Below are 13654 nucleotides of genomic sequence, written 5' to 3'. Positions count from 1 at the left end.
TGGTTTGCAGAAACTCTTATCACCATGTCACAGAAAAGATGGACTTGGATGTTTACAGCTGAGCCCTTTCCTATGACATATACTTTCTTTGCTCCTGAGTTACAATAACATGCCACTTGATGTGTGGGGAAATCTGCACATCCGCACATCCATTTAAAAAGTTATCTTACAAACTGTCCTCTATAAAGCCTACTTGAGTTACCACCATGGTCTGTTTTTGTTTCTCATGGTGGTCAACTATTACAGGAAGTTTTTAAGAATGAAAATGGCAAACAGTGAATTTGGTTTACACCTCTAACTCCACTACAACCTACTTATTTCAAGTCTCAATCGCATATGTAAATCTTTGTAATTATTCTATGGGACAGTATACAGCTAAAACCTCCTTGAATGCTGGAAGACGAACCCAGAATCTCACTCATCCTAAAACACCCCTCTGTCATTGGCCTTCAGCAATCATTCTTTTGTTGTTGTTGTTGTTGCTATGTAGAGACACAGTCTTACATACTGCAAACTGGTCTGGAACTCAAGAAGCTCAGGCTGGCCTTCACCTCCTGATCCTCCTGCCTCCACTTTCCAAGTGCTTGGATTACAAGTGTGCACCACGACTCAATGTATTTACCATTTCATTTTTGAAACTGCCTAAGCAACTGGTAGCAACCAACTGCACTTTCAGTAAAATAGTGGAACTCTGACCCAGGTAGAATTGATGTTTTTAGGACCCCCTCACCTTATGTTACATAATTTGATTGGCATGTATCAAAAGCCTCAAGAAAATTTGAGCGTTCCCACACTGCCTCTATAGGAGTAATCGTTAGTTATGATATCCGCACAGCAGGTCTCATTCTAGCAGTGAACAAGGCTTACACTCAGCGAATGAAGGATAACAAGCCAGGGCGTGGAGGTGAAAATCGGCCTCTGGAAAGTGGCGCAGAACCGAGGGCAAGGAATATAAACGCTCACAAGCGGGCAGATCGTAGCCGCTCTTGGAATAAATATTTACCTAACCCTTGACGGCCCGCCCTCCGCCTCCCGGTGCTCAACAGTTCTGGACCGAGTTTCGAGCCCCGAGGCGGCCTGGGGCCTCAGGCGGCTCTTGGGGACCACTAGCGCTGAGAAACCGAGGTGGACAGCGAGCCCTGGGACTGCGCGAGCCTTCCCCGTCTCACCATCATACTTGGGGTCCGAGACCTCTGCAGGGAAGTCGATGGCAGGGGGTGCGGCCACCGCCCCCGCCGCATCGTCGTCGGTGTCGCGCTCGCCATCCCCGGAGCTGCCCCCCAGCATCGCCGCGGCGAGCGGACAGCAGCCGTCCTCTGCGTCTCCGATAACGCTGTCGGCCGCAATCCCCTTCCCCGAGCCGGAAGTAACCCCAGTCAGACGGAAGTCACGCCTCCACAGCCCGGGAACCTCTGTCAGAGGCGAGCTAGCCTCGTCCCGCCCCTTTTTTCCGGAAAGGAAACGATTGGCGGATCCCGTGCAGACACGCCCCCAAGTGGGCGTGACAAGCAGGGTTGTGCTAGCGAGTCAATGCGCTGGCGCCGGAAGCCGTTTCTCCCTGACTCAGGTGGACAGTAGTACTTTGTCCTCCTCGGCCCCTCCCAAATTATTCCTGTAGACATCATAAACTCTCGAGTCTCACGCCTGCAGCTTCGACCTAGGAAGTATAATGAGCGAGGTGATCCAAACTCGGAAAGACAAAGACCGCATGTTTCTCCTTCAGGTGCAGATGGACATAAAGTGGGAATTACCTGTGGGTAAAGCCTAACAAACTAGAAAGGAGACCAAGAGAAGGTTAAGGAAACAGCAGGGTAAATGGACAGAGAAAAGAAACCGAGGGGAAAGAAACAAGGGGGTGGGGCAAAAGGGATTGGGGAAGTAGAAGCAGTATTTTATCGATTTTGGTATACTAAACTAACTTTGCCTTTGTGTGTGCCTAGTTCCTGTGGAGGCCAGAAGAGGACATCGGATCCCCTGGGGCTGTAGTTACAGAGGGTTGATATCTGCCATGGGGTGCTGTGAATGGAGCCGAGGTCCTCTCCAAGGGCAGCAAGGGCTCTTACCTGCTGAACCATCTCTCCAGAGTCTACGTTTGTTACGCTAATTTTGAGAAATCAGCCACCTAAAGAATCTAATTTTAGAAGTGATAATATTTTATATACACAATAACTTTTCATCTAAAAAGAAAATAACACCCACCATAATGGTTTATCTTTTAAGTTCTTTTTTTGAGCACTTGAAAGGTGGAGGCAAGAGGATCAGTGTGGGAGCCCGTTCTTGGGTTCCTCGTGGATTTACCCAGCAGGTCCGCATAGAGGATGATCAGGACCATGGGCCTGAGTGCAGGTGTCTGAGATGGTCTGCACTTGGCTGTGCTAGGGGTCTTTTGCTCCACCCCTTGGCGTCTCTATAAATACCCTGGGGCAGAGACAGTCAGGGCCTCTCGAGGCTATCCTTTATTTTCTGTTTATCTCCGCATGATTCTCCGCAATAAATCCTTCTATCTAATATTTCCTGCTGCCCACACTCAAGAAAACTCTGGGGAGCTGTGGGGTTGGTGGGTAAACGCCCCACAGATCATGAGTGTGAGTCTAGTATATAGTGAATTTGAGGCCAGGCTGAACTAAATGATACCCTATTTCAAAACAAAAATAAACTCATTTACAAGACCTAGCTCAACTAGAACTGAACTTGCTTTGATCCATCACAGACCGTAGCAAAATGGGAAATGCCAGCCAGATTCCAAAGAGAATCTAATCAAAAGGAAATTCCTCTGGCTTTTGAGACAACTTTAAAATTGTTTTCAAACCAGACTTGTTTTAGTTTTTGTTTTGCCTTGTAACCTCCACCTACCCACCCTAGATGACTCATGGCTTGAAGTTCAGATTCAAAAATCCACCCTGGAGCTCAGGAGGTAACAAAGACCTGAGTTCAGATCCCCAGCACCCACACAAAAGCCACTGGGTCCAGCCATGCATGTTCTGAGCTCCCCCAGCATGCAGAATTTGTGGGGGGCAGAGACAGGTGTCTAGCCTAGTCTGACCAGCTAGTCTAGCCTAATCAGAGAGTTCCAGGTTCAACGAGAAAGCCTGTCTCAAAAAAATAAGGTGGAGAAGGCTGGAGAGAAGGCTCAGTGATCGGAAGCACTTGTTCTTCTAGAGGACCTGAGTTTGATTTCCAGCACTCATGTCTAGCAGCTCACAACTACCTGTAACTCCAGCTCCAGGGGACCCAAACCCCACTTCTGGCCTCTGTGGAGACACACACACACACACACACACACACACACACACACACACACACTCAAATTTAAAGAGAAATAAGGTGGTGATCACTAAAGGAAAACTTATGGCAACCTATGGCCTCCACCTGTGCATGCACATGAACATGTACCCACAAATATACATGTTATACAAATAAACATCTAAAAGGTTAACTGTCTTTGTCCCCTGGTAATGTCGCTGCTTTGATTGACAATGCAGTGCTGTTGAAAATAATCCCAGGAGCTCTCAAGGTAGATAATACAACTGGCATAAATATCTCATTTTGGACATCAAATTTAGTGTGGTGTGCAAAATTGGTATAGTTGACATTTTTATTTTAACATATGTTCCATACAGAGTCATACTGTTTTATGCAGATAGTCTCTTTCATGTGTGGGAAGAGAGCAGCCTTCCTGGAGGGTAATTTAACTGAATAATATCCACCGCTTTTTTTTTTTTTTTTTTTAAAAAAAAGCTACTACTTATAACTCAACAATTCCCCTTTCAGAATGTTTCCAAAGTAAAAGGGTAAGCTAGCATGGTGTCATAGGCCTGTGATCTCAGGATCTGAGGGGGCAACCAGAAAGATTAGGAGTTCAAGGCCTGTAGTGGATAACTGTTCTGTCTACGACCTTGAAGCACCAAAGCTAGAGATGTAGCAGGTAACTGTCCTACCTACCAATGACTTTGAAGTACCTGTCCCTGGACTCATGGCTACCCTTAAAACCTGAGATGCACTAGACTCTCTTCTCCTGCTCGTGGACCTGGATGGTACAGACTGTCTGGGGGCAGAACAGACAGTTGGACTGTACCTCAGCTTTCCAGGACCCTATGATAAATCTCCCATTCTGTAGTGAGTTTCCCCTCTGATAAATCCCTTCACCCTTTAAGCTGACTCCATGGATTTCTCACATTAAAGGTCATCCTGGGCTACATAGTAAGTTTCAAGAACAACCTGGGCCGCATGAGACTGTCTCAATTGTTTTTTATTTAAAAGCCAAAAAGACAATATATTTAGCTGACTAAATTATGAATATCCATACAATGATACAGTCTGTAGGCATTAAAAATCATTGGTACAGAGTCTGATGAGAGGGCCCAGGGATAAAGTGTGTGCTGTGCAAACCTGAAAATCCCAGTTCACATCCCCAGCATCCATGTAAAAAGCCAGGCACGCTTGTTACGTGTCTGTTGCTGTGACAACCACTGTAACTGAAAGCAACTTGGAGAGGAAAGGGTTTATTTTCTTACAGGTTGCAGTCCATCATGGAGGGAAACCAAGTCAGGAACCTGAACAGAAACCATAAGGAAAAGCTGCTTGCTGGCTTGCTCCCTGTCTTAATTAGGATGACTACTGCTGTGATGAAACACCATGACCCAAAGCAAGTTGGGAAGGAAAGGGTTTATTTGGCTTACACTTCCACATCACTGCTCATCATTAAAGGAAGTCAGGACAGGAACTCAAACAGGGCAGGAACCTGGAGGCAGGAGCTGATGCAGAGGCCATGGAGGGGTGCTGCTTATTGGCTTGTTCCTCATGGGTTGCTCAGCCTGCTTTCTTATAGAACCCAGGACCACCAGACCAGAGATGGCACTATCCACAATGGACTGGACCCTCCCCATCAATCACTAATAAGAAAATGCCCTGCAAGCTTGCCTACAGCCCAGTCTTAGGAGGCATTTTCTTAATTGAGGTTCCCTTGTTTGAGATGACTTTAGCTTGTGTCAAGTTGACATAAAAACATCCAGCATACTCCCTCTAACTTACTCATATACCATTCTTTAATAATTATTTATTTTTTAATTTTGTCTCATTCTGTAGTCTGGGCTGTCCTGGAACTCACTTTGCAGACCAGGCTGACCTTGAATTCGTAGAGGTGCACTTGCCTCTGCCTCTGGAGTACTAGTAAAGGCATGTGCCACCATGGCCATCTTCAGCTACATTTTGGGTTTTGTTTTGTTTTTTTGTTTTGTTTTGTTTTTTTCGAGACACGGTTTCTCTGTGTAGTTTTGCGCCTTTCCTGGAACTCACTTTGTAGCCCAGGCTGGCCTCGAACTCACAGAGCTCTGCCTGCCTCTGCCTCCCGAGTGCTGGGATTAAAAGGCGTGCGCCACCACTGCCCGACCAGCTACATTTTTATACAGCTGAGGCATATATATATATATTAGAAATTAAGAAAATGCCTTACAGAGCGATCCGATCTGAGCAATTTTTCAGCTGAGGTCCCTCTTCCCGGTGTGTGTCAGGTTTACAGATGCTGTAAGCTATGGCAGTGGCTCTAACTCCAACGCTGTGGGTATGAGAAGGAGACAAGAGGATGCTGGAGAATAGTTGGCCTGCCAGTCTTGCTCCAGGTTAGTGAGAGACCCTGTCTCAAGGAATAAAATGGAGTTTGATTGAGGATGACATCCCACATCAGCTCCTAGCCTCTATAAGCAACTCCATGAATGAGCATGTGTGTATGTCTCAAATGAGCACACACACACACACACACACACACATACACACACACACTGGTCTGGGCTTGAGGCAGATCTGTAGATCTCAGTAGTAGAGTGCTTGCCTAGCACGTACAAAGCCCTCTGCTCTATCCCCAGCACTGAGAAAAATTTGCCCTTCCTTTTCAAATTTGAAAAAAAAAAAATGTTGGTGTGGTGTGCAGTATCTGACCCATGCTAGCTTTTCACTGTCAGTAGAAATGTCCAGCATTAATGAGGGCTCGAGCAAAAAGTTAACTCTTTCAAGTGAGTGTACAAACAGAAAAAGACTTTCTAGAAGACGATTTACAACTCACAGCACAAGCTAACAGTTTCAGTTTTATCCATTCGCAGGGGTCTAGCCAAAGGAGATCATCAGACTGGCAAATTAAGATAAATCTGGGAGAAAATCCAAAAAAGTGTAGTTCTTTTTCATTTTTGTTGTGTGTGTGAGTATTTTGCCTGCATGTGTGTCTATTTACCGTTTGTGTGCCAGGTTCTCACAGAGGTCAGATGAAGACATTGCATCATAACAGATGGTTATGAGCTGCCACACGGATGCCAAGAACCAAACTCAGGTCCCCTGGAAGAGCAGTCATTGTTTCTTAACCACTATTTTCTTATTATTTTTGTGGCCGTGCATGACGTATGTGTGGGGGTCAGGGTGCCACAGCACACATGTGGAGGGCAGAAAATGACTGTTTGGTCAGTTCTTTCTTTCCACCATGGAGGTTCTTGGAATCAAACTCATTTTGCCAGGTTTGTTCAGCAAGAGCCATTATTGACGGAGTGATCTCACTTGTCCCCAAAGTGTGAGATTTAATACAAAAGCAATGAAGTAAATGCAGATAGGAGAGTAGTCACAGCACATCAGTGTGACTGTGCCTTCATGAGGCCACTGCAAAATTGATAAGGCATGTTTCTCTCTTCGTTTCCATGACAACACACTCCTCTGGGTTTTTCTATTTTACTGAATCCTCCATCTCAGCATTTGTTATTGAATCTTTGTCTCCAGGTGTATAAACTTGTGTGATTCATGTTATCTGTCTCCAAATTCACTTAGGTGAACCAAATATATTACTATATCACCCCAGCCATGGCGGCATATGCCCATAATCTCAACACATCAGAGATGGAGGCAGGTCATAGTCAGCTACAAGAGAACTTCTCTCAAAACATACCCCACAAATACAGGTGCCCGAGGGTATGCATTTGATGGTGTTTAGTAACAATATTATTGGTATTATAATAACACATTTTTAATGGGCCACTATCTGTGATGGTTAATATTGTCAACTTGATGGGATCTAGAATCATCTAAGAGTTAAGCCTCCAGGCACACCTGCAAGGGACTCTCTGGATTAAGATTAGCCTCCGAGACTGTCCTTAAGGCATTAGATAGATTGTGTCATGACTCTGTGAATGGCACCTTTTTCTCTAGGCTGGACTGTATTAAAAGAAGGAAGTGAGCTGAGTAACAGGTATTTGTTGCTGTCTGCTTCAACTCTTTCTTTTATTTTTCTCAGTGCCAAGGATCGAAACTGGGGCCTCATGCATGTTAGGTAAGCACTATGCTGCTGAGCTATATCCCTAGTCCCCTCTGCCTCTTTTTAATAAAAAAAATTATTACATTTTTGTTTATTTTGTATGTGTTCACATGCCTGTATGCATGTGTGCATACACTCCACAGAGCATGTCAGAGGACAATTTGTAGGAGTCATTTCTCTCTGAGTAGGTTCTCACTTTTACCATGTAACTCCTGGGGCTTGAACTCAGGCTGTCAGGCTTGGCCACAAGCCACTCTTATACACTGAGCCATCTCATTAGACCTGTTCTTTGCTTCTTGGTTATGGATGCAAATGACCAAGCTATCTCAAACTCCTGCTGTTGTGACTTCACTGCCATGATGGACTGTACCTCTAAACTATGAGCCAGAAACAAAACTCACCCTTAAGTTGCTTTTGTCAAGAGTATTTTTATCACAGCAGAAAAAGAAACCTAGACAATGTCCATCAATAGAAAAAGGGACAAAGACCCTTTGTAAATGAATATTATTGAGCAACTAGAGGTAAGTAGTCCAGATACATCATCAGGGACATTGAATCAGTACAGCGAAAACCCTAAATCACAATGCGACTGTGGTGGTTTGAATGTAACTGGCCCTATAAGCTCATAGGGAGTGACACTATTAGGAGGTGTGGCTTTGCTGGAGTAGGCATGGTCTTGTTGGAGGAGGTGTGTCACTGTAGGGGTGAGCTTTGAGGTCTGATGTAGATGTAACCAACCATCTTATTAAAATAAAAAACACAGAACCAATGTAAAAGAGAAAGCCGAGAGGTCAGAGCTCAGAGCTAAAATCTTACCTCCTGCAGTGCTCCTAGCTTCCTGAAAGAGAGCTACTTCCTGTGTGTCTCTCTTTAAATAGTCTTTCTGTTCTGCCTTCTCATTGGTTGTAAACCCAAACACATGACTGCCTTGTCACTGCCTGTAAGTACCGCCCTCCAGGTCTTAAAGGCGTATGTCTCCAATGCTGGCTGTATCCCTGAACACACAGAGATCTACCTAGCTCTTCTACCAAGTGCTGGGATTAAAGGCGTGCGCCGCCACGCTCTTGCTATGGCTCTAATAGCTCTGACCCCCGGGCAACTTTATTTATTAACATACAATGAAAATCACATTTCAGTACAAATAAAATACCACCATAGTCTCCTTTGCTCAAGCTTTGCTTAGTGTGACACTCAATTCACTTTCTGCTGCCTGTGGATCAAGATGTAGCTCCTTCTCCAGCACAATGTCTGCCTGCATGCCACCATGTCCCATGATGACGATAATGAACTAAACCTCTGAAACTGTAAACCGGCCCCAATTAAATGTTTCCCTTTTGAAGAGTTGCTGTGGTCATAGTGTCTCTTCACAGCAATAGAAACCCTAACTAAGACAGCAACTGTATTCAATGTTCATGTGTCTTGAGCACTGTCATGTCAACCCTACTCCCTCACCTTGTCCTAAGTGTTTTTACTCATTGACTAGCATCACAAACAAGCGACAGAGATACTGTGATTGTCTTATTTTATAGTCACGAACATAGGGGCAAAGGAAGCTTTTAAAATACTCAGACCAAGGACCCAAGACTTACACATTGCACAACTAGGATTTTTTTCACATACCATTTTTCATTGGTGTCTATTCTTTCCCTTTTCAGTGGTGTGTGTGTGTGTGTGTGTGTGTGTGTGTGTGTGTGTGTGTGTGTATTTACACGTATGCCTGTTTTGGGAAGAGGGCGCATATGTGTACACATGCTTGTGAAGACCTGAGGTTGATGCAGGAATCATCCTTGATGTCCCTTGCTCTTATTCACTGAAGCAGGGGCTCTCAGTCAAACCTGAAGCTCACTGATATGGATGGTCAGACTAGCCAGCATGCCCTGAGAATACCATGTCTGCCTTCTGGGGCTGAAATTACATCTGGGCCACCATGCACCTAGCATTTATGTGGGTTTGGGGGATCTAAACACCTGTATCTATTTTATAATACTTTTGTTAAGATATAATTTGTATATTATATGATTTGCTCTTGTAAAGTGAATTTAGTGTATTCAAAGAAATGTGAAACTATCATGGATAATTTTAGACATTTTCATCACCCTGCAAAGAGACAGATCCTTAGCATACCGAATTGAAACCCAAGCAGTTTGACTCCAAATTTAGCTTCAGAATAGAACAGCATGGTGTCACATATGCAAATGTTTCACATATGCCAAAAGTATATGTTATTTATGCACATATAGTCATGTTAAAAGACGCATGGAAATGTTACTGACATATCATTACTATTATTATTATTTTGTTTTGTTTTTTGAGACAAAGTCTTATGTAACTACAGCAGGTCTTGAACTCTCAATGTAGCCCAGGCTGGTCTTGTTCCTGATCCTCCTGCCTTCACCTCTCGATTGCTGGGGTTACAGGAACACACTACTGTTATGCCCAGCTTCTTACTTTTTCACAATGCTAAGGACCATGCCCAGAGCTCCAAGAATTCTACCACTGAGCTCTGCCCCACTTAGCACTAACATTATCATTATCATCATAATTGAGAAATTTTTCTATACATTCCACATTGACCCAAAACTCAGTATGTAACCCAGACTGATCTTGAACTTTCAATCCTTATACCTCAGCCTCCTGAGTGCTGAGTTTAGAGGGGAATACCAACATGACCAGCTGGCTCCTGACCAAGACTGATTACCAGGCTGGGTAGATGACTCATTGGAAAAGAATTGCCTTCCATGCATGAAGACCTGAGCTCACTAACCAAGGATCTGAGTTTGAATGCCACAGAATCTACTTTTTAAAAGACTTACTTATTTTTATGGGCATTTGTGTTTTGCCTGTGTGTATGTCTGTGTGAGGGTGCCAGGTCCTCTGGAACTGGTGCTACAGACAGCTGTGAGCTGCCATATGGGTGCTGGGTATTGAACCCAGGTCCTCCAGAAAAGCAGCCAGTGCTCCTCACCCCTGAGCCATCTCTCCATACAGAACCCATTTTTATTCTTTTTTTTTTTTTTTTCCGAGACAGGGTTTCTCTGTAGCTTTGGAGCCTGTCCTGGACTAGCCCTGTAGACCAGGCTGGCCTCGAACTTACAGAGATCCACCTGCCTCTGCCTCCTGAGTGCTGGGATTACAGGTGTGTGTCACCACTGCCCGGCACAGAACCCATTTTTAAAAAGCTGGACATGATGGAACACACTTAAAACCTCAACATTGTGGTAAAGTGGATTCCTAGTGAGAATAGCCTACTTGATGAGTTCCAGACCAGTGAGGAACAGTGTCTCATAAAACAAAGTGTTGCTGGTTCAGCAGGTAATGCCTGCTGCCAAGCCTGATATCCTGAATTCAATCCCTGGGACCCACACAATAGAAAGAACTGACTCCAGCAAGTTGTCTCTGAACTCCACGTATGTACCATGCCATGCACATGTGCACACAAACACAATAAACAAAGAAACAAAATGTAATTTTAAAAAACTAAGGTGAGCAGTACCAGAGAAAAAATGCCCAATGGTGTCCCAATGGTGTGCCCAATGGTGTCCTCTGTGCATACACACATGCACACCTGAACACACATATACACACATGATAAGAGTGGTTATCATTTTTTTTCCTGCTGAGACAGTCTATGATCCAGTATATCCCAGGGTACCCTAGAACTCAGTATGTAGTTAAAGATGACCTTTGAACCTCTGATCTTCCTGCCTCCACCCCTCAAGCCCAATTTTATGTAGTGCCAAAGACTGAACCCAGGGTTTCATGCATGCTCAGCAAGCACTCTGCTCACTGAGCACATTCCCAGGCTTCAGAGTAATTATCTCTTGAGAGCATGTAAGGAGACTGATTTCTGAAAGGCTTGCATCCAGCTGGAATCAGCTCCATCTGTGATCATCAGTTCTATAGTAAAAGTAATTGGTACAGTTGGAGGAAGGTTTTTCTCCTTATGAAACTCATGTCGAAATTTAGTCCTTGTTATGAGATTAAAAGATGAGACTTGGTAGGATCTTTAAGAGGAGATTAATTATCTACTCTCATAAATGGATTAAACCACTTATGCAATTAATGGACTAATGGGTTTTTGGATTAATTGGTTTTTTTTTCAGGAGGTTGCTGTAAAAGCCAGTTCAGCTGTCTTGCTCATGTTCCCGACTCTCACCATTATGATGGCCCGTGGAGCCTTGGGACTCTGCCAGCATAAGGCCCCAAATGTAGTTCCTCTAACTTAAACTTTAACTGTAACTAAAACAAACATTTTTCTTTATAATGTGCTCAGTCTGTGGTAGTATGTTATTCACTACATAATTTGTAGTAAACCACAAGTCACATTAAACATCAGTGATTAATTTGGGGTGTGAAAATATTGATTTATTATTTGTTTTCAATATTCTTCATATTCTTTGCTCTTTTATTTTAAAATATGAGTATCGTGTGGTTCTTATTTGTATTTGTGTTGTTTTATCTTGTCTTGATTTTATTTACTTTATAATTATTATTTTTTTGAACAGAGTCTCAGGTAATCCAAGTTAGCTGAAAATTTACTAGGTAACCAAAGACAGTCTTGAAGTCTTGACCCTTCTAGCTCTATCTCTTTCAACACATGGTGCTGGGAAAAGTGGTAGGAGTATAAAAATGAAAGCAGATCCCTATTGCTCACCCTTTATGAAGATCAACTTAAAACAGATTAAAGAAAAGAAAAAACAACTAATGTATGACTTAAACCCTGAAACTACTACAAGAGAAGGTTGTGTTGTGGGGGAGACTTCAAAATATAGGCATAGGCAAGGACTTTCTGAAAAAGGGCTCTATTCATTCATTATGCCAACAACTGACAAACAGGATTGCATAAAATTAAACATCCAGTACTCAAAATATAAAGTACAAATGACTAGTAAACAGGAAAAAAATTTTCAATGTCACTGGCTATCAGAAGACTGCTAATTAAATGTCATCAAGGGACTAGGGGGTGCAGCTTAGTTGGTAGAGTCCTTCCCTAGCCTGCAAGAAGTTCTGGGTTCAATTCCCATCACCTCACGATCACATAAACTTGGTGTAGATGTACATGCCGTGATCTTGAAATTCGGGAAACAGAGGCAAAAGGATCAAAAGTTCAACGTCATCCTCAGATATAGAGCAAGTTCAAGGCCAGACTGCACTATATGAGACAGTCTCAGGGAAAAAAAGAGTCATTTACAGGAAAACCGTACACCCTGCGATTATCACAGGAAGCAAATTGAGTCAAGTCAGTATCACACTAGAGGGCAAGATCACAGCAAGTTTGGGGCTCTTACGTCCTATGTAGCATGACTATCGAAAAAAGAATAAAGAAAAGAATACTACGTTTTGAAAATGTTTGTTTGCATTTATTTGTTTGTTTATTTGGTGTGCATGTGGGGAGGTGCACATGGAAGTCAGAACAACTTGCTGGAGCCAGTTCTGAGTTGTGGGGACCCAACTCAGGTCATCAGTCTTGGTGGCGAGCACCTTTACACCTTGAACCATCTCACCTTCTAAAGTTCTCTATTGGGATTTCCTGGGAAAGCTTTACTTTTATGTTCATATTCCCATAATCCTCAAACCTTCACCCTTTATAGATGAATTTTATTTGAGCAATTATTCAAGTAGAGTTTATAACTGTGTCCTCAAATGATGTTGGTTTAGAAACTTCCTAATGTTTTATTATATAGCATACATAACATCTCCTTAATTTATAAAGAAGCTTCTGATGTTACCTAAATTACAGGATTCAAGTTAGGTGAAATAAACTGACGTCTCTATCTCAGGCTTTCCCTCGTGTGACTGAACGCCCATCTTTTCTTGGCTGAGCTCTGAAACTTTGTTTATCTTGGCTTTAAGCAACGTGGTTGTGTCTGATACGCACTGATGTCATCTTTTAGCATCTTCTTCTCTTCTGGCATCCTTTACTCTCCATGTGACAGCATCTTCTATCAGATATAGATTTTCTGTTCAAAGAGTAATCGGTGTGGGAGGTAGCGGGGTGGGGGTGGGGGTGGTGTCTGGGCATACATTCTCCAACCGGTTTCTCTCCAACAACAAAAGATTTAGCAACCTAGGGAACCTGGAAACGAAGTCAGGTCCTGAAGCATCATTCATTCTCCTTAAGTTCCTAGATCCAGTGTAGTGTCCGACCAGGGCAGCAAGGCCCCACTCGGCACCCGTACTCACTGATGGACGCCATAACCGGAAGTAGCCTCTTGCCCGGCGGAAATCCCCCCACAGCCACGTGCATTCCCGCACGTGGCGGTTTTGCTGCAGGCTCCACATAGGGGGAGGTTAGGTGGAGCGATGACAGCCCAAACTTAGGGGGCGACTTTCTAGTAGGTTTTTCTTTGAGTGGCCAAAAGCAAC

The 13654-nt window shown here is 43.6% G+C and overlaps 1 protein-coding gene across 2 annotated transcripts in view; it reads right to left on the bottom strand.

Annotated features, from left to right (window-relative positions):
* Window positions 1-1372, bottom strand: part of Eif2ak1 (eukaryotic translation initiation factor 2 alpha kinase 1) — a 36738-nt gene extending 35366 nt beyond the window's left edge. Inside the window, exon 1 of one of the 2 annotated variants that reach the window (XM_037198489.1) lies at window positions 1170-1372. In XM_037198489.1, the coding sequence (XP_037054384.1) occupies window positions 1170-1287 (118 nt within the window). In that variant the 5' untranslated portion in view covers window positions 1288-1372. The remainder of the gene's footprint in view (window positions 1-1169) is intronic. The other variant, XM_028890347.2, reaches the window with a different exon arrangement.
* Between the last annotated feature and the right edge of the window lie 12282 nt (window positions 1373-13654).

Source organism: Peromyscus leucopus, chromosome 23 (assembly GCF_004664715.2).
Source record: "Peromyscus leucopus breed LL Stock chromosome 23, UCI_PerLeu_2.1, whole genome shotgun sequence".
In the NCBI taxonomy this organism is placed as follows: domain Eukaryota; kingdom Metazoa; phylum Chordata; class Mammalia; order Rodentia; family Cricetidae; genus Peromyscus; species Peromyscus leucopus.
Note: the sequence above shows the minus strand (reverse complement) of the source record. Positions and strands in the feature narration are given on the sequence as shown.